General features: G+C 32.5%; 1 protein-coding gene across 10 annotated transcripts in view; it reads left to right on the plus strand.

The window, feature by feature from the left end:
• Window positions 1-22,691, plus strand: part of LOC110025499 (kinesin-like protein KIN-6) — a 95,294-nt gene that overhangs the window by 29,199 nt on the left and 43,404 nt on the right. For all 10 annotated transcript variants that reach the window (XM_020726011.1, XM_020726012.1, XM_020726014.1 and 7 more), the window contains exons 6-10: window positions 6,106-6,171; window positions 6,257-6,319; window positions 6,570-6,620; window positions 14,574-14,656; window positions 16,180-16,291. In XM_020726011.1, the coding sequence (XP_020581670.1) occupies window positions 6,106-6,171; window positions 6,257-6,319; window positions 6,570-6,620; window positions 14,574-14,656; window positions 16,180-16,291 (375 nt within the window). The remainder of the gene's footprint in view (window positions 1-6,105; window positions 6,172-6,256; window positions 6,320-6,569; window positions 6,621-14,573; window positions 14,657-16,179; window positions 16,292-22,691) is intronic.

Genomic DNA, 22,691 nt, shown 5'->3' on the forward strand with positions numbered 1-22,691 from the left:
AGCTAGATAGCGACCCTATATTTTTTTGCCTCCACCTCTAGTTCTAGGAAAGGAGCTAGATAATAAATTGGTAAGATGAGTGTCATTGCCAGTAGTGACCAAAGTATCATCCAATAAGTCTCCAAGCTCGAGTCGGCCTCGAGTCTTCTTCTTCCTCCAGGAATAGACCTGTCATTCTTTATCCGAAGATTGACTCGCCTGATCAGTGGATTGGTTAAAAGTGTGTCGGGCATGTGTAGGATGCTTAACATTACTTGTTGTACAAGCTGATCTTTTATTGGATCGGGGGAGCAGGAGCATTCTCGTGTGTCCTGGCAAGTAAGTGGGCCTTCTTCAATAACACTGAGTGATATACGCACTTTTGGATCTATACCTGTAGTATGATGTTCTTCATCAGGAACTGCGATGTTGGGTAAAGGATCAGTTTGCACCTTCTCAGCAGTGATGGCAGGTGACCGATCTTTAGCGATTTTGAAAACCTGTCCTGTGGTAGCTTTCTCTCCAGATGGAACAGATATGTTCAAAGTAGTGAAATTAGATCCATTCTTATTCACTTGATCTTTAGATTTCAAATTAGGATGAAACTTAAGACATTTATGAAGTGTAAACCCAATCATCTTACAATGAGAATATTAAGGCGGTCTATTCTCCATGATGATTTGTTGTCAATATCCATTATGAGTGTTGCCCAACCAGACTTCAGTAATCTCTGGTAAAGTAATATCTCTTTCCACAAATATTCTGGCCACAGAAGGTCTGGTTATGTTGAAAGTCGGTAGATCTAGCTTCATAGGGTCCCCAAGTATGAGAATAGAGTAAATAACCTGATGATGAAAAAGTGCAGCTTGAGACCTGGTAGACTGAACTTTACCGATACGATAGGAAGTTCATGATTATGGTCAAAATCAGGAGACCACTTGAGTGATTTCGTTGATTTACTAGCAATGCTAAGATACTTTTTGGAGAAAATTTGAGTATAGTCTTCAACCACGGTTAATTGGATCAATACATGTCTCTCATTCATGAGCCCCGCTTTTCACTTTCCTGCTAATTTTAGATCATCAAAACTTTTCCTGGTAACTTCCATTGGTGGGTGCTCTCACTGAAATTTTCCAATAAGAGCAAAATTGAATTTGTCAGTCAGAGTTGAAATTTTTAACTACGAGAAAAAAAGTGATGTTTTCCACTTTTCCTGCTAACATTCTTAATAAATGGACAATCATCTGTACTATCACGATATTCCTTATAACTTGAGGGGAAGACAACCGCCGTTTCCGCCTGAGGATTACCCACCACGTGGGCAAATGAGACTTTGCCAAATTCAACTGAAGAAGGAAGCTCCATCATAGTTTAGAAGACCCAAATTTGCACTAGGTTAACTAAAATCTGATCCCTTCAACAAAGCCAGTAGCCAAATTCAAAGGCCGCAGAAAATTCGCAGCTTCTAAGCAGAAATAAGAGGGAAACCAAAATACAGATCTAACCCAAGTAAAATAAACTAGAAAGGAAGCTGATGCTTCAAGAGAGACATCGTAGAAGGGCTTCCAGAGAAGCAGAAGAGCATTTCACTATCCAAGCGGAAGAGCTCTGTAGCAATTTTCGAATCTTCAGATCTAAATTGTGGGAGAAAACAGTGGGCGCGAGGTCTTGAGCGTTTTAAATATTTTTTTGTTGGAAAGAGCAGTGGTGACTCCCTACGTGTTAATTTCAAAATAAGGTACAGGAAAAGGGAGGGGGGAGGATCACCGTCTATGAAATCCAAAAAATACAATTGACACACCCCTAGGGGTTCTTCTCCCCACAGTACAACTCACACCAAAAAGAATCTCCAAAAAATAAGTAAGTCTGTGATCTTGTGTAGCTTGAGAAGTAACTTGAAAAGTAAAGTAGCAATCATTTACTGAGGTGTGTGTGTCTGTGTGTATATATATATATATATATATAGACACACACACATATATACATATATTTATCTGTCTCTTGCTTTGTCGAGTTGCGAGTTCTGCGGCTTCGACAATTGTCGGGCAGAGCTTTTTTGCTGTGATTTCTGTGATTTGCTGTGATAGAGCTTCCTTTCAATACCAATCAATCATATATTATGCGTATTGTTGATAACATCAAAAGATCTTTGACACAATTTTTTGTTTTTTACACCAAAATAATTCATGAAAAAATCAAACATATATCTTTTGAGATTTAAAAATAAATAAGTCACATGACCTCCTTTAGTCACTCTTTATACTTTTCCATTTATTGTCATAACAGAAAATTGTCTTTCATAGAAGATCTTCTAACTTGGAACTGAATTCTCTTCAGACCTATGCCATTTTCGTATATTTAGTAATAAATTTTTTTAAGCTTTTCCAAAACTTTTATGCTCAAAAGTAGCATTCTACAAGCAAAATTGTCAATGTGGTAGTAGTAAGAAAATTGATGTTTAACTTTGTCATAAGGGAAAAGTACATAATAACCATAAAAACTTTTTTAAAATCAATGTGCCTGCAATTCTCCAATTGATTTTACAAATACTAAATTTGCCCTAAAGCAACCCAAGAAAATATTGCCATACTTAAAGAACAATGCAGAAAGCAGCTACCAGCCTAGTCCAAATATATGCAATGATGTGTTCATGAATGATGAAGACAAGCGCAATAATCAATGCATTCTAAAGTCAGCTTTTACATATCATAAGTAAGAAGTTATTTCCTACTTACAAGCAATGTGCCAATGGCTATGCTTATTAGGAAATAATAAGGATAGCAAGGAAGTTAGTTAGGCATTATGAAATTGAAGATGCATTATGACTTAACATTTGCACGAGTGAAACAAGTTCAAGATCTTACAATTTCTTGGTTTGAGAGCTCTCGGTTGAAAAAAAGTATAGGGAGGAAAAATTAGTTCATTACTTCATTTCATGATACCTTAAGTCGTATGAGTTACCCATCTCAACCTATAACTCTGTATAAATCAATTCATATTAGATTTCATTTTACTTCTTCTAAATTCAACACGCTTTCATCATTCTTTTCATCCAATAACCAAATTTTGATACTACTTTCTGTCACACACCAACTAGCCCTACCATAATGGTCAACTGTGGTGCAACAAAGACAGACGGCTCAGTCAGATTAAATTTTCACATGCACGCATCCTAACTTGTAGAATCAGAACTCAGTGAGTAATAAACTAATCTAACTAAATCAAGGTAAGCATACATGATACATTTCATTTCATAATTCATTTATATGCATATACTCGGATATATCTATATATATATTTAAAAAAGCCCAAGGGCTAATATATTAAAGAAGAAAAGGTACAGATAGGTTGTATGAGATGACCTAAAAGAAGACCCATATATATATATATATATATATATATATATATATATGAAAAACCCAATGACTAAATCTATTAAAATAGGAAAGATACATAAAAGTTGTATGAGAGGGCCGAATAGAGGCACCCTACTCATATGACACAACACACACAAACACCCTAAACGAGAAAAGATACAGGAAAACCCAAAAAAAAAAGGTACCAAAATCCCAGAAAAGAGTAGCTAGTGACGAGCCAGTTTAGTTCTGCCTCTAGTTCTAGGGCGAGATCCAAATAACAAATTGTTGAGTGCCAAGTCATTTTCCGAAGTAACCAAAGTATCATCCATTAGGTTCCCAAGCTGAAGTTTGTTTCCAATCTTCTTCTTCCTCCTTGAATAGACCTGTTATTCCTCCTCAGAAGACTGGCTCATATGATCATCGTGTTGGTAAACAGAACGCCGGGCAGATAAAAGCTAATGAGCACTAGAAGAAGGATTGTCAACTGTTGCAACGACTGTAGGTTCAAGTGTGTGTGAAACATGAAATGTCTCCTCTTCATCTAATGCTTCCTGCAGCTGAGGAGGGTTTGAAAGTAAAGGTTGCTCAGCAGGATCATCCAGCTTCTCATCGTTCGCAAAAATAGTATTTCAGAGGGAGGATCCATAGGGGCGATTAACTCAGACACCATAACATGTTCTGTGGTAGTTTTCTCTTTAGATGGAGATTCATTTTTACTCAAAGCAGTGGGGTCAGATTCATTCTTACTCACTTGATCTTTAGATTTCAAATTAGGATGAAGCTTATAGCATTTATCAAGATTGTGCCCAAACATCATACAATGAGAATAATAAGGAGGTCTATGCTCCATAACAATTTGTTGCCAATATCCATTGTGAGTTGTGCCCAACTAGACTTCAGTAACACCAGGTAAAGTAATATCTCTTTCAACAAGTATTCTGGCTACATAAGGTTTGGTTAGGTTAAAAGTAGGTAGATCTAGCTTCAAAGGGTCTCCAAGAATGACACCAATAGAGTAAAGAACCTGATGGGAAAAAAAGTGCAGCTTAAGATTATGTAGACTAAACCATACTGGTACAGTAGGAGATTCACGCTTGGGGTCAAAATCAGGGGACCACTTGAGTAGCTTCATTGGTTTACCAGCAATGTTGAGATATTTTTTGAAAAAAATCTCAGTGTAGTCTTCAGGCAGGGTTAGTTGAATTAATTAATGTCTCCCATCTATGAGCCCTACTTTCCACTTTCCTGCTAATTTGAGATCATCAAAACTTTTCCTGCTAACTTCCAAAGGTGGATGTCCCCACTGATATTTTCCAATAAGAGCAAACTTGAATTTATCAGTAAGGGATGAAATTTCTAGCTCGGAGAAAATAAAATTTTCCCACTTTTTCTGCTTGCAATCTTGATAAAAAGGCAATCACCTTCCCGTTGCTCCGTATAACTTGAGGGGAAGACAATCGTCGTCTCACTCTGAGAATTACCCACCACGTGGGCACGGAGATTTTGTCAGGTTCACTCGTAGACTATCTTTGTATCAATTATTGAGACATATAAATAATATATTGAATTTCTGTGTTTTGAATGTATGCTATTCGCATGACAATTTTGAAAAATCCACATATAAATGTGAAAAATTAGAACAAAAAAAAAACAAAACAAAAAAAGACTTATAATTAGTAGAACAAAGAATTTATATGATATTCAGTTCCAATGGGTTGGACATTAATATTATCAATCGATATTATTAGAAGGTAAAACAATATGTAGTTTTGATATTTTAAATATTTTGGATGTGTTTTACAAAAGTGTAAAAAAAAAAGATGAGTATGTAACTTCTCGAGTTAAAAATATATGATTAAAATGGAGAAGAGTCATATGAAAATCACGTGATGAGCGAATATATTTGAGATTTAAATGTGAATTTTATAAAATCTTAATTTGGCCGATGATTTGTTGATTTCCGCATTTAGGACTAAAAATCATTGATATTGAAATTGAGTGTTACATAAATGAGGTTATTAAGATAGATGCATGGCAATACTATAAAGGGTAAAATGAGGAAGGGTTATATTTGGGAATGATTGGAGTGATATATATTAAAGATAACATGTCTGGAAAAAAAACTTTGTTGGTTTGGAGCTGTAAATTATAAGATAGAAAATCCACGGATTTTGATAGTTTTAATGTTACATGTATAGATACTTAAAATGAGTTACAAAGAATAGTTTGAACATCTTAATTTGCATTTAACATGAACAAATGTAAAATGAGAATTCATAAAGCCAACTTCTAATGATGATGATGATTCTATTTGATTGGTGGGATGAGAATGTTTAAAGCTTTTTCTTAAGGCTTGTTTGTGATAGAAGGAAAATGAAATGAAATTCAGCAATCTTTAATTGATTATGAGTCACCAAACTTTCGTATAAGTTTTTCAACTTTCTTCATTTCATTATTCCACCAAGTTTAACATTAAAATAATGCTTAAATAATTATATTAAGAATGCTCTTCCATTCTAAATAAACTGATATTTCTGGCCAGGTGTGATTGCTCTGGCGCTGTTAATATTTATATATTCTGGATTTCCTTATTTTGTGCTGCAAATGTTCAATCTTGGCCAACTAACAGACCTGTTGAATCTCTTGATCTTCAATCTTCAACACTAGTGAATTTGACAGGCTATTTTGTTATTTTTGAATAATCAGTTTTGCAAAGATTGCTCTTTCATATGTATGCTACTTGCTTTTTAATTTATTTGACTGTCAGGGAACAAGGCTCTTGGAAAGCAACTTCATTAACAACACATCCATGGTTTTTGGGCAATGCTTGAGAGTAAGTGGATGTCTGATGGCTTTTCCTGTCAGAAACCTTTGTACCCGGTGCTCTGTTTTACTATGTTTATTCCAATTTTTAACAGTCTTTGTTAGAGCATCAGAAAAACCCTAAGAAGCCAATTGAGAAACACTTCAAAAACTCTCTGGTACGGTCTCATCTAGTACCTCTCTCTCTCTCTCTCACACACACACACATTCATATCATGCATTGTTTGTAAAATTCTTACTCTTGTTGATGTTTTGTTTTTTAAATGATGGCTTGCGTTATTGTTGTATGAGCAGCTGTTTTTCCATGTCATTAGGTGCATTCGCTTCAACAAATTGTGTATATTAAATAGAGTTCCTTTAAAAGTTTGGTGAAGTCTTATTTCAATTTTTTACCTTTGTTTTGTTCAGTTGACTCGGTACTTGCAAGATTACATGGAAGGGAAAAGACAAATGACTTTGGTAAGCTTACATAATTCATCATCTTGCCTTTTTTTTTAAATTTTTAGTGCCCAAATCTAGACTTCAAATTTAAATTTAGACATGCTTTTGTTATCCGTTCAAGCTTTTCAAATCTCAGAAAATCTTCCTGGATCTTTTAATGTTTAAATTGCGTTAAATTCTAGCAATTTCTGCTAGTCTGGAAGCAAAATATGAGTTTCCTAAAGTTTTTGCTTTTTAGACTCTTGAAGTTCAAACTTGCAAGTCGAATGTATGATTTAAAGTAGTAGAGTTCAACTTCATTTGCGCTTTTATATATTTTGACATTTTATTGTGCATCACATTGGTTAAATAAAAGAGCAAGTAATAAGTATATTTTAAATCTAAGAAAAGTACAACAAACTATTGCAAGGAAATTTATTTTCTTTTTACTGTATATAAGTATAAGGGTTAATACAGTGTCTAAATATCATAACATGTTCAACTTTATTTTCATAGTTTATGTAAATAATGGGTTACTCAATCTTAGATTTATTTTCTCCTAGAGGGGTTGTTTGGTTGTAACTATTTTATATGAAGTAAAATAAATATATAAATTCAGATTTTTGTTGTTGTTTGGTTTCAAGTAAACTAAATATAGAGCCTTTATATAAGGTATTTAGAATACAGAGCATTTATATAAGGGATTTAGAATACTCTGTGATACTTATTTTATACTAGAGCTTGCCAAAATTAGGTGAATTTTAAATGAAGGTAAAACTTATGGTTAATGACCTCACTTTCCTTCCTTGCAACAACCGCTTAGCATCATTGGTCATTTTTCAATGCATTTAAAATTAAAAAAAAAAACAAAAAAATTTTCATTGTATTTGATTTATTCCAACCAAATAACTAATGCATTTTTAAAATGCATGTTGTCATGACTCAACCTTAGAATTTAGAATTAAGTAAGACGGAAATGGAAGGTCAGACGTTGAAAAATATTTCAAAACATTAACATTGATTCATAATAACATTCTTGTAGAAAACAAACACTAATGCACAATACATAAATAAACAATCATTTAATTTATACATTTGATCATCTGCTGATACATTAACACAAATAGTACAATAAAAGTGGCTGAACAGAAAAATGTTAACAGACTACTTCTATTACTAACAATGTTTCTTCTTCAATAAATAAATTTTTTTATTAGTTATATCAATGTAACAAATTTATTTTTGAAAATGACCGTTAAACATGTTTTGGTTAAAGAAACTTACTGAATAATTTTTATATTATGCATTAAATCTTTCTGCAAATGTCCTTTATTAATACTGAGAGAAATATACTGGTAAAAAAGTAAATTAGCCTTTTTATTTTTATAAAATGAAATTTAATTATCTTATTAATTTTTTTATTTTCATTTAATATTTTTCTTTTTTTCATTTTCAATTTTTAGAAGTTATTTCAGAAGCACCATCAAATTATTTTTCAATTTATATCATAAAGACATCCATTTTAATTTTCTTTTTCATTTTGTAATGTAAAAGCACAATCATTTCCATTTTTTTCAACATGCACGAGGATGGTAACATCCCCTGTTGATACAGTAGGAGGTAACTCTTCATAGGCTTAATTATTTATCTTTCATTTAATTTATATTTGTTTACTTTCAATAATTAAGTTAATTCAAATTTTTATTTAGTGTTGTTCAAAATATAAAAATTAAATTCATAAAAGATGCAGATTATTTTTTTATATGTTCATGCAATTATAAGAGTACATTCGATGTGTAACAAATAAAATATTTTGAAAACATAAGAAAAATTAATTGAACACAATATTATAATTATTGTTCTTGATTTCATTTATGAAACGATCATTTCCAAATTCTTTTACTTGTCTTAAATTGAATTCTTGGAATAGATCATTTCATAAAGTGAAATAAAAATGAGTAATTATTACTTTATTTGTGTTAAATTAATTTCTTTTATGCTTTTAAAGTATTTCATTTATTATAAATATTAACAAGTGCCATAACTGACTGAATATAAATGAAAATGATATCCATGTTTTATAGTTTAAATTTATTTTTTTTGTGTTGCATCAAAATGAAAATTTAAATGAATTTAATTATGGAAAGAAGTTAAAAATACGTTAAATAAAAGATAAATGATCAAGTCTATTTGGAGGCACCCTCTATGGTATTAAAAGATGATGCTATTGTGTTTGTGGACGTTAAAGAAGAATAAAAAGAAAATGATTGTGCTACATAGAAAAATTTAGAAATGAATGTGCCTTTATGGTACAAATTGAAAAAAAAAATTGACGGTGCTCATGAGATAGCTTCTAAAAGAAAAAAAAATATATAGCAAAAATATTAAATGTTAATAAAAAAAATTGATAAGATAATTTCATTTTATAAAAATTGAATGATACATTTACTTTCGGCATTTATATTAGACATTTGTATAAATACATACCAAAATAGTAATTATTTACTAAATTTCTTAAAACTCAAATTGTTTAACAGTTATTTTTTCAGAAAAGTATTTGCTAGGTTGATATGATTGATGAAAAATAATTTACTTTTAGGAGACAATGTTGGTGATAAATATCAATATGTTTTTATTATTAACTTTTATTATATTATTTGTATTATTGTTTCATTGGATGATCATATGTGTATATTAAAGGATTGTTTATATGTTTATTGTGGATTAGTGATTCTTTTCTATATGAATGTTATTGTGCACCAATATTAATGTTTAAAATCATCTTTTATCGGCCGACCGTTCGCACTTGCCATAATTAATACCAAGTTCTCGGATCGAGTTGTGACACATGCATTCCAATTACTCTATATGCATGCTAGGGGTGCAAATGAACTGAGCTGGGTCGGCTCGTTAACGAACTTGTGAGTTGAGCTTATCGAGCCACGAGCTTGAGGTCGAGCTCAAACTTGAGATCGTTTATTAAACGAAATCGAGCTTGTCGTCGCTCGGCTCGTTAGCCTACCACTAGCTCTTTCAATGCATTTTTTGGTGAGCTTTTGTTGCCTCTTCCTCCGATAAGCTCCCATGAGCTCGAGAGCTGGCTCAAGAGCCGATCCCTACTAGTACAAGCCGAGCTCTTGCTCACAATTTGCCAAACAAGCCGAGCTTGGCATGGCTCTAGCTCGACTCTACTCGTTTGCACCTCTAACCCACACATGAGCTCGTGGGCCTCTACATCTTTCGGTGTGACCTTGTGCTTTGATGTTCTTCCACTCCTGCTCCCGCACACACTATTGTATCCACGCGGGTGCCCATATACTCTTCGTGTATGCCAGGTTAACTATGCGCCCTCGCTTGCTCGTGCCCTTTGGAGGCACTTTGCCCACACAACCACTTGCACCTGTCAACGCACCCGCAAACACTTGTGAATGCCACTTTGTTGATCTGCTTGTGTGCACGTGCATATACACCTCGGCACATAAACCTTGGCGCCCGTGCATGTGTGAACGCCGCTAGCGGTGGCAATGATGCTATGATTTAACATTTATTCAGAAATGTATATTCCATCATTTTATTACATTTCATATTCAATTTTGGTGTATTTAGAACCCAACGAAACATTTTTTAGTATATTTTGATAATTTGAAATTCCAACAATTTTTGTTCTAACCGACATGAATTTTCGAAATATCCAAAATTTTAATTGAGATTTTTTCAACAATTTATTATATATTTTTGGATGACATAAACATTGATATTAAAAAATAATTGAGCAACTGATGCATCAACAAAAGGTTTATATGATCAGACTTGAATCTCAGTTGATTTTTGGTAAGAGCTTTTTCATATTCAAGTTCAAAATCGTCCAAACTATGATTTAATAAAGTTACAATTATGCTTAGCATTTCAACAATATGAGCCTATTCACACTGATTTTTTCTAAAGGTCAAACAAGTCTAGATCTAGTACTTGAAGTGTATTTAGAAGCTTTGAAGTATTAATTGAAAGGCTAAGCAATCTCTAAATTTTATATACTTTTAGTCAAATTAAGCGGTTCAACTAGAGAATTCAAGTGAGCTCAAGATCATATAATTTTGAGGTCATTAAGACACTTAAATATTAAAGAATTATCATATGATTAAATGAATCAATACTGACTAGTCATTGAAGTGTTTTGGGAGGTTGACCAAATTTACTAAAATGTCCCTTTCAAAAATATAAATAGGCCCCCGTTTTTCGTATTGGGTGAGGAGAGATAAGTGGGCTGACAATTAAAGCATAACTCATGAAGTGAAGTGTAGATGAAGAACTACCTGCCGTTATCGACCGCCATCAACAATTGTTACATCCATCTACAACTGTTGTAACCACCAACTACACTTTCATTTACCAATTACGACCGTTGTTGCCACAAACTATAGTTTTTTTTTAACTCAACCGTGACCGTTGTAGCCACTAACTACAGTTTTTGTGACTCAATTGTGGGTGTTGTAGTCGATATAACTGTGATTTTTTGCTTTTGTAATCCCATCTTCTCTCATGCAGAAGAAGAGCAAGTCTCTATACATTCAATTTCCTAGGGTTTTCCACTTAAAAAATTGGTTGTTTCTTATATTTTTATTTTTGTGTGGTTATACTGTGAGCTAAGGTGTAAGATTTTTCTACGGTTGAAAATTTTTTAGCACGAAACAACCATGATTAATTTTGAGAAATAACAAGAGTAAAATTAAAACTCTCATAATGTCTTAATTTCTAAATCATAAAAATAGTTCATTTCTTAGAAGTGTGAAAAATGTAATGTTAAATTCTTTATAGTTTCTAATTGCCAATCAACACTAGTATTTACGGTGTCATCCTTTTACCTTTCAGAAAAAAAAGAAGATGATTTTTTTTCCTAATAAATTCTGAAACTATTTGTCAAGTAGCTTGCTGCGCCCCTTATTTATGACGACAATAGTTCTTTTTGGCACATGCTTTGGCAGTTCGACATGTGCAAGTGCCATGTTGGGTATATAATAGTCTCCCATAGCTGTCAAACTCTGCATGCCTTGAATTTTTTTAGTGTCGGTCCATCCTAAAGGGGAGGGGTAGCGGTTGGCTTATGAGACGAGATATTTAATAGGGAAATTATTGAGGAACAAAGGAGCCAACTATTTCTTGTGCTCTCATAGGTGGGAAAGCACCACGAGTTATCTAGAAAAGTTGGGGATAAAATTTTCTGGATGGGGGACACTTGGATGCATATTGAAGTTGTAAAACTTCAGATGATTTTAATAACAATATGACTTGAACAAGGCATAATAAACATTGCACATACTTACAAATAAATTTTAATAATTGTAAGTCTCAAACTTATGAAATGTCTTGTTTAGACATCTTGCTGAAAATGCAAGATATTTTGAAGCAAACTTAGTATGGTGGTAATCTATTTATTTAAACAATTATTTACCATTAATAATGATTAATAAAATTAATAATAATAATTTTCAGGAATTGATGCTATATTTCTCATAAGCCATAATAGAGACTAACTACCTGATTTGATTTCATATATGCACAACATCACATAACTATTTCACACATTGATTTAAGATTCCAATTATATTTCAGCTTTTGAGTAGACCATCATCATTTTCTTTTGCCTTATGCATCTATTTTGGGGATCTATTAAATGAATTGTTAACACTTGGTACAGTGTTCTTAAAAGATTCATCTATTTAGCATTAGATTTGTATCGATCCAATATTACAATTCAATTGTTCAAATCATAGAAAAAGGCACGAAAAGCTTTAGGAAAATAAAAAGGATTCAAATTAAAATTGAATCAATTAGGTTTGTATGATTAACTTTTTTTTAAATATCACACTTAAAAGAAAATGTCTTTACACTTAAAGCATTCTCATCTCGACAACACTTAACTTAGTTTTAGACTTCTCTTTTAAAGGAAAACATTCAGGGTCATAGAGCATTGCAAGTCTCCCCACCATCTTATAAAATTTTCCTTTTAGTCTAAACGGTACTTTTCTATGACATAATAGGCCCGCAACATTCCTCCACTTCAACCAGTCAACTTGAATTATACTAATAACACCCCCATCTATATCCCCCCATCTATATCAACATCACTTTCAACATCACTTTGAACAATAAACCGGAGATATCTAAAGCTTCACACCTTTTAATAATTTGATCGCCCATAGTTATAGCTCTGTCACTATAGCTACTACTACTAAAATTACATTCCATGTATCCAGTTTTTGTTCTACTCTAATGAAGGCCATTATACTCCAATGCAGACCTCCATAATTCAAGTATTTATTGAGCTTTTCACTAGTCTTATCCAGGAGAGAGATATCATCAACAAAAAGCATACACCAAGGCGCATCCTCTTGTAAATGTCCGGTAAGAGCATCCATAACTAAAACAAAAATGTATGAGCTTAAAGTCGATCTCTTATGTAGTTTAACTAAAATAAAAAAATATTTGGTCTATCCTCCTTCTGTTCGAACACAAGTAGCAACTCTAGTATACATATCTTTAATGACTTGAATATAAGTCATATCACTGGCTTTCTTCTATGAAACTCTCCAAGTGATATCTCTTGGGACCTTATTGTAAGCTTTTTCTAAATCAATAAAATTCATATGTAGATCCTCCTTATTCTCCTTGAACTTCTCCATCAAACCTCTCAATAAATGTATAGCTTCCATAGTTGACATGCCCGACAGAAGTTTAAATTGATTATGAGAAATCTTTGTAATACGTCTTAACTTATGTTCAATTAGCCTCTCCCATAAATTTAAAGTATGACACATCAACTTCATTCCTCTATAACTTGTACACTCTTGTGCTTCCCCTTGACTTTAAATATTAATCAACCCCACATGTTTTTTTTTAATACAAATTATTTATAATCATTAAAATACAAATCACTACATAATTTCATTAAGGGAAAAAAATGTGCCAAAATCATCATGATTGATTGCTTAGTTGATTATTAACTTGTTTAATTAAAGAGATCTTCAATTGCTAATTATCCTAATAGGTGAGAATTGTAGGCCTAAATCCTTATGCTGCAGTTTAGATTTTTTTCAAGCATATTTGGTGATTGAAATCTCAGTGATTGCTTTATAATTGATAAAGATGAAAAAATAGAAAATTCTTTTATTCTTTTAGCCACAACAATAATGTATATAATTCGTTACACTGCTAGATATGATTATTTACTTTCATATATGGATGATAGTGATGATGAATGAATTGTTTCGCTGTTTGAATCATGATGTTAATAATAGATGATGATGATGGTCACATTCCAATTTAGGAAAAATTTTTCATAAATTTATTACTTTTTTTTTTTTCCCCATAAATTATCCTACTTGTTTAGCATCAAACATGTACTCTTGAATGCATGATAATCAATTGATCTCTCTTCCAAAAAGATGTAGTAGGATGCCAAATGATGTATAAATAGTATTGTCGGCTTACATAAAAACAAGAATTGATATATTTTTTAACTTAACTATAATTATAGCTATACAATGCATAATAGTGCTAGAAATAACTCTTTAAATATTCTAATACAACAGTTCACTATAAAGAATAATAACATGATGTTATTTCAACCAAATGTGAAGAAAATTATGATTTTAAATATTTCAGGATAACTTAACATATTAAAATACTTAAATGAACATATGACCCACGTCATGTTCATAGTTTTTAACAAGCATAACATTTGAGCGAATTGCTGAAAGTTTTTTAGGGGAAATGTTATGTTCTTTAATTTTCTTTGATCTGCTTGTGACTTATATCCGACTACTTATATCCTTCATTTCTATTTATCATAAAAAATAAATTATTATTGTTTTCCTTGCAATTGTGCTTAATAACTTTTATTTGAGTCATGAGTTTACTTCGATGATGAAAGGTTTTGAAGCTATCTATGAATATTTGGAAGAACATTTATCTTTTTTTTTTTTTTTCTTACAGATTCTAACCGTCAAAACGACACAGGAGGATTACATGGATACATCTTTTATTTTGAGACAAGCGTCTCCATACATGCAGATCAAGTAAAGTTACAATAGAAAATTTTTTCTTATGAGATAGATATGAAGCAAATCATTAAACAAAATCCTTTTCTTCCTTCAAATTTTAATTGCAAATATTAATTTTTTTAACAATCAACATTAGGCGCATTATTGTAAAATATCACTATTAAGATCTTGTTTTTAATTATGTGAAGGTTTAATTAGTTTTTTGAAGTTATTACTTGTTTTTTTTATTTATTTCGTGAAATATATCTTTTTATGAATTTAATAGTAATTTAAATTATTTTTCCAAAAGAATATAGAAATAGTTACTTTTGTCAGAAAAATGGTTTGTAGGTTGAAGTGTCAACTTAATTTCTACCCCAAAAAAAGAAAAAAGCATTGGCCATTTTTTATGATCCTGCTCGGAGCCTTAAAATTTCAAGAAAAAAATCAACAGGCATACAAGGTTTTTAAATACATTTAGTAAATTAAATAATACCAAAATTTTTCTTCATAAATTTTGTTATAATAATAACATAGCAATACATAAAAAGCCACTAAATCTTAAAATTTATTCGATACTAAAGTACCAATAGATTTAGTGTAGTTATTTCAACATTACGGAATTTTAAATATCCATTATGTGGCTCGACGTTGGCAATACACAGACTCTCTTCTCTCACAAGTTTAGAACGCAAAATTCTTTCCTTTGTATATTTATCTGAATTTGTGAGTTATTGATATAACTCAATGGGTATATTATAGTTTTAAATCGTAGCAACTGAAATAAAAGGGAACCATGCATGGTAGTCATCATATCTAAACTATAAAAAAGAATAAAATATTATTATCATTTGAATATCAATTAGGATCATAAACATTTTTCAACAGTTTAAATAGTACATGATTAATAATATTCATCTTGCCATAAAAAAAAAAAACTTAACTTTTAGTTTAAATATGTTTAATATATTTAATTTAGGAGCGCCATCTATATGTTAATCTAACTTCCCCCTAATCAATAAATCTTCTATCGGCATAATGAGACATATAACTCTATAAAACCTAAAACATGCCCATTTCATTTTCTTCAGTAATAAGCTATGCTTATATGAGAAGAACTTTCCATAACGCTATTATCAGGATGAGAGTAAGTTTGAGTGGAATGAGCTCATATGAGCATAAACAAAGTTCACTGCAAAGTTGGAAAGTTTATTTTTCTCAGGTTATTATATCTTAGATTCTGGTTCTGTTGATGCGAAAGCAATGATTGAACCTTGCTGCAAATTCAGAATACTATTTGTTCTTTGCAGGTTATTATTTCTTAGAGTTTAAAGCTGTCGATGCAAAAGTAGGCAATTGTTTTTAAATTTAAGAAAAAAAAAGTTTGTGTTTTGTTCATATTTCTAGTTAAAAACATTCATCTTTCATGCATCTTGTTCTGTTGTTGCGCAAATATATATATATTTTCCCTGTAGCTTCATTCAGATGCTGGCCAGAGGAGATTTTTTTTTATCTCTGTTGCTTATATGCGGATACCAGAAATATATTTTTTTTCTCAGATTTTATCATCTACAAGAAAATGATAATGCACCATGCCAGAAAAGGAAGGCTGCATTGGTTTTGACAGAAAGTAGCAAGAGGAGGAAAGATAATATATCTGAACTTTCATTGGTAATTCTATTGCGTGCTTTAGCTTTCCTTTCATCTACTGCTAATATCATTTTTTTTTTATGCAACTGTTTTTGTATGAGTTTATCGGTATAAAACCATTCTATTTTTTTGTTATAATTATTCTATTACACATTACTTTCACTATCTTTTTTCTTTTATTTTATCTGATTAGATTTTAAATCTTCCTTCATCTTGTTATTTTCTTATATTTTTCTTTTATTGTCAGTTTTAGAAGATGAAAATTTTGCATTTTTTGGGTAGGGTCTATATTGTTTGAGTTGGATTTAATTTGAATAGATAATATTTCTAATCATTCTTATATGGCACTAGCATTTAATTTTTATTAGTATTTTTTACTTTGAAATATTGTTATGCATCCCATCTACTGGTTCTCAAGGATTTAGGTTGGGCATTAGATGTCACGAATGTGCAAATGCTGAATTATTAATAATGTTAAAAATGAGAAAAATAAATCCTCCCATACTTTCTTTTTTGATGGTTTCTTGGGGAATCTGTGATCTGAGATTATATTATATAAAGTCAAGAATTAGCGGTCTTAGATATGAGTTTATATTGAAGAATTATCTGGAATAGTGCCAATCTTAATTTTATCATATCACATAGTAGGGAGAAAGGTAAAGGAAACTACTCAGACTTCATGAGAAGATATAACAAAACACAAATTTCATATATAAAAGAAAGTTCATACAACATTATAAAAAAATCAACACTTATTTGAAACTTTTTCTCAAAGCAAATCCCTTGTAACCTTTCCTAGGTCTCTCACTTTTCTCCTTCTTCAACACTCTCAGAGAAAGATTCACACTTAATCTCAACACCAACCTTTAAATTCTTAAAGAAAAATCACTAATAAACTCCAAAATGGTGGTGTAATGAAGATGGAAAAGTGTATGGTATGTAAGAGAATGAATAGCGGCGAGAAATAGTGAAAAGGAGCCAATTTTCTGATCAATTTCGGCCACAAATAGAGCCTAGAGTCGGTTCTCCAATAGGTGCTTCCAAAAACTCTTCAAAAAGCATCCAAATTTGTCGATTCTTCTAGAAACAGGGTCTGAATCAACACTGGTGTTGTCGGTTCGTAATTTAATTCGATGTTCTCTGTTAAACGGCGCCGTCAACGCCCAGTCTGGCGCCGTCGGCACTGAACAAATTTTCAACTTCTACATTTTGACTCCAAATTTCATCCTTTCTTGCTTTATTTTTTCTCCAAGTCCCAACGTTAAGAAAAGAAGGATCTAAAACCTTGCAATGTCAAACCAAGCCCAATTCCTATGTAACAGTTCAATAAGAGAGCAAATGCTTAATGTAGATAGTAAGGCTAGCTGAAGTTGGTGCATGAATTTAAATTGCTTAGACTTCATCGAGAAGATAAATCCCAAGGTTGGACTATATTCCTTACCTTGACTTCACTATATTGAGTCTGTAGATAATGATTTTATTTTCAAAACCTCGTAATAAAGTTGGCCAACCTCAGAATGAAGAATATGACATGCAGAAAACAGCACCACCGTACAATGGATTGTATTTCAAACGTAACAATAACACATATTTGCTGTACCTGCAATTGTAACTGAAGGTAGAATAAAAATTTATTTTACAAATTTGGACGTTTCCTTTTATTTTTCTGTGGGAACAGTTTGATTTCCATTGTGTAGAAACACAATTTCTTTGTTATTTTTATGTGTTTGCATGATCTCTACTAATTTGTTATCCCCATATTTCTTGTATCTGTCCAATCATAAACATCTAGACTACTCATTAACAACAACTATTTTCGCAGGGTTTGAGAATTTTATAATTGTGACACAGTATGTAAAATAGTTTAGATTGTTTTAGAATTCATTTAAACTTTATTCATGTAATTATAATTTAAGATGTATCAGATTTGTTTTGTTAGGTTTTCTAAGTGACAATTTTATTGCCAGTCAGTGAAAATATTACTTAAAGAATTAATCACAAGGAATTGTATACAAAAGAAAAAAAAAGATGATCAAAAGAACAAGTCTTCTGAGAGCATGATATCTATCTGCAAGGAGAGTAGCAGGCCAACATTCAGACAAGCGTTAAGTCAAGAATGTCAAGTCCATCATGTGAGTTATTGAGTCTATGTTGAAACCTAATAAACTTGGAAAGTGATTAATTTTTTTTATTCAACTTTTGCTTTGAAAAAACGGAATCTAGAACATTTTATCCTCTGAATCATGATAGAAACTTTAGATTGAATAGAGTTGAATCACCAACAACTTTCACATCAAACAATGAATATTAGGGAATTTAGTTGTAACGTAATAAGGAGGAATGAGAGAAGTAATTGAGGTTGGAATTTAACTTTACCAAGCATGGTTCTTAAAGTTCAGATCTGACATATCAAAGAGCATTGGTGATACAAACATCCAGCAAACCTATAATAGCTAGGAAAAACAGACTCAAAGGAGAAGGCCAAAGTATGTTTTTGACTGAGAACATTTTATGGGGGGGCCAAATTTTAGTAAGTTGGTAGTTTCAATTAATCATTATTATTTAACATATAAATTATGCTTATGCATACCATGATTAATGGAGCTGTCCTTAGCGATAGAGCCCTTATAATATGATTTTTGGAATTTTGAATGCATCTTGAAACAATTCACATATTTATGACCAATGACTTTGTTATTTTGACCCCCAATTAATGAACTAAAGTAAAATGACACTTTTGTAATTTGGTACCGCTCACCTCACATCTCACCTACCGCTCACCTACCGCTCACCTACCTCCCACCTACCACTCTCTTGATTCTATAAATAGAGGGAGTGTGAGGCTTAGGAGAGCAAGGGAAGAAATCTTAAGGGTGTGAGGCTTAGGAGATCAAGGGGAAGAGATCTTAAGCAATCTCAAAGGAAGAGAGAATAGCTAGAGAGTTAGAGAGGAGGAGAGCATCTTGAGGCCTTGTATCAAGGTGTCGCTTGAGAGGGAGGCCATAGAAGGAAGATGATGGCTCATCTCTATGTATAAGCTATGTATTCTCCATTTCTTTTGCCTTAGTGAACTATTTGATTGATTCCCTCCCGTGGACGTAGATCCAGTTAGATTGAACCACGTAAACGATCTGTGTTTGCTTGTGTTCTTTTTCGTCTCATTTCTATGCCAGGAAGTACATATCTCACAACAGATTTGAAGATGACAAAATGAAGTCTAATGTTGACACGAGGGCATTTGGGTCGAACACAAAATTGTATCCTGCTTAGGGATCATTCCAATGCTAGACCTGCTCAAATTGCTTCACCCTTAGAGTGGTTGGCCGACCCTTAAGAGCCTTCATTTTACCTAATTTAAGTAAATTTAGGGTTATTTGTTGCGGAATTATTTATGTATTTGCTTTTGGACTGGAATGGGGATTTTATTTTTTTTATTCTTGCGATTTATAGTTTGTTTCTTTGGATTTTTTTCTCGTAGGAGTGCTTGAGTAACCCTCCATCCCTTCAATTGTTGAGCCTATATTCTGATCAAGGATAGGCTATGAAACCTTCGGACGCTTATATCACGCTTATTCCTGTCGTTAGATGCCAACTCCTAGCTGTTCTTCATACAAGACAGCAGCCATCACCTATTTTCCTTTTCTCCGACTCTTATCAAACCACAAACTCCTCTTGTCCTTCATCCATCACCTTTCCCAACACTTAGATTGATCCTTTTACACTATGATTTTCTAGATCGGTGTCAGTTGATAGCTAAGCTTTTAATCCTTTTTTTTGTTGGAATCCAATTCCTAACCCACAACCCATATGTTTTCTGCTTATGTCTAAACCTAACTTTTGACGAACCTTAGTTTCAAAATTTCCTCCTTGGTTGAAACCCTAAAGTAAGTAAACCATCATGTCGGTAAGGAACCCCTAGAGGAATGTTTAGGAGCTTATCATGGTGGATATACAACAAAAAAAAATTTCAATAGCTACGAAGGCTCATTGATTTAACAATAAGAGCGGAGAAGATGATGAAATTTGTTTTCAACATAAAGACTCAAATGATGAAGAGCCATTGTTGCACTGATTCAACATTGAGTATAGAAGGAAAGAGGTTGACGATCGCATGGATGAGGACGAATTCATTGAGCACCTTCAGACAGAGGAACAAGTTTTTGAGTACAAGGACATTGCACCTCACGAAAGAGTGATGTTAACTTTCGTTTACTTAAAAAAAGAGTGCCTCCTTGTTGTGGGAGAATTCGACCGCTTGCGTCAGTGTGAGGGAAATAATTCAATTCCTATGAAGAGAGGCCAATACATGAGAAAAAAAAGACCAACAACATCAAGATATTTCTAGTCAGGAAGTGCTTCAACTGTCATTGATATAGGCACATTGCATCCTACTGCCCAACTATGAGAGTAATTTCTTTTACTGAGTAGGGTGTAATGGAAGAAGCAGATAGTGGAGACTCTAGAGGTAGAATTTAGAAGGGTACCAATAACAAATAGGTGATGGTTCAATGACTTCTCGAAATTAAGCTTAAAAGGGATCAATAATGGTTTACACATAACATCTTCTATATTTGTTGTACTGTGAGGGGGAAGGTGTGCAGTCTCATTATAAACGAAAGCAGTTTTAAGAATGTTGTCTACAGAATCTACACAAATGATGGACAAATTAAACTTCACTATTTAGAAGCATTCTCATCCATATTTTTGGACTTGATTGAAGAAAGGAAATGAGATTTGTATTGACAAGAGATGTTTGATAAAGTTTTTCTTAGAGACAAGTTGCAAAACTAGGTTTGTTCTCATGTCATATTTATGAAATCATTTGACATTTTATTGTGTTGATCGTAACAGTATGATTAGGGCATATTTCATGGTGCCGTAAAATCACTTACTTACTAAGGATGGGAAGTATTTTAAATTTTGCTCCTTGAAGGAGTTAAAAGTGATGAGTACTAAGACGTTGGGCGAAGCTATATTGATTTTTGCTATATTTCTACAAGCTATGAGAATGGCGTTAATGAGTCTGACCTTGATGATGTTGGAAGGCAGTGATACAGATGAGTCAGTAATTGAGGAAATGTAATGCCTATTGAAGAAGTTTTAGGATAACATTCTACCACTTGGATTCTTCAAGGAATTCAAGTGAGTTGATATTTGAGACAAGTTTTCTTAGAGCTTCATCTTGTGTGAGATTGAACATGCCGTAAATCTCATTAATGGATCAATGCTTCCAAATTAAACCAATTTATCAGATGTGCCCAATAGAATTTGAGGGGGTATCGAAACATGTTAATAACTTGATGGTCATGGGCTAGTTCATGAGATTATCAGTCTATGTGTTGTACTTGCTTGCCCAAGAATGATGAATCATTGCTTATGTACATTGATAACAGGGAAATAAACAAGGTAATTATAAAGTATAAATTTCTATTTTGAGATTAGTTGGTTTTTTGGATTAGTTGTATGGAGCTAGTATCTTTTTCTAGATTGGCCTACATACTAGATACCAACAATTTTGGGCAAAGCCGAGAGATGAGTGGTAGACCACGTTCAAGACGTGGGATGGATTGTATGAAAGGTCAATCATACCCTTTCATCTATCCAATATTTCGAGCATTTTTATGAAGTTGAGAAATTGGGTTTTTTGAGCATTTATCAAAAAATCTGTGGTTATGTATTTTGACATTTTGGTGTACAATAATTCAATGGAGAAGCATTTTTGTCTTTTTGAGACAGCTTTTTTTGTGATCTTAGGAAAGAGCAGTTGTATTTCCATATAAAGAAGTGTCATTTTCTTACAAAACAGTCATGCATTTTAGTATACATTATTTAATCTGCTGACATTGAGATGACCCAACAAAGATAGAGACTATCTTGAATAGGAAATGTGATGCCTATTAAAGAAGTTTTAGGATTACAGTCTACCACTTGTGTTCTTCAAGGAATCCAAGTGAGCTGATATCTGAGACAAGTTTTCTTAGAGCTTCATCTTGTGTGAGATTCGGCATGTCATAATTCTCATTAATTAATCATCACTTTCAAAATAAACTAATTTATCGGATGTGCCCAACAGAATTTGAGGGGCTATAGAAACATGTTAATAACTTTATGGTCAGGGGCTAGTTCGTGAGATTATCAGTCTATATGTTGTATTAACTTTGATTGTGCCCAAGAATGATGAATCATTGTGTATGTGCATTGATAACAAGGAAATGAGCAAGGTCATTATTAATTATAAATTTCTATTCTGAGATTAGTTGGTTTTTTGGATTAGTTGTATGGAGCTAGTATTTTTTCGAGATAGGCCTATATAGTAGATACCAACAATTTTGGCAAAGCTGAGTGATTAGTGGTAGACCACCTTCAAGATGTGGGATGGATTGTATGAAAGGACAATCATACCCTTTCATCTATCCAATAT

This window comes from Phalaenopsis equestris, unplaced genomic scaffold, assembly GCF_001263595.1.
Source record: "Phalaenopsis equestris unplaced genomic scaffold, ASM126359v1 Scaffold000301, whole genome shotgun sequence".
NCBI lineage: Eukaryota > Viridiplantae > Streptophyta > Magnoliopsida > Asparagales > Orchidaceae > Phalaenopsis > Phalaenopsis equestris.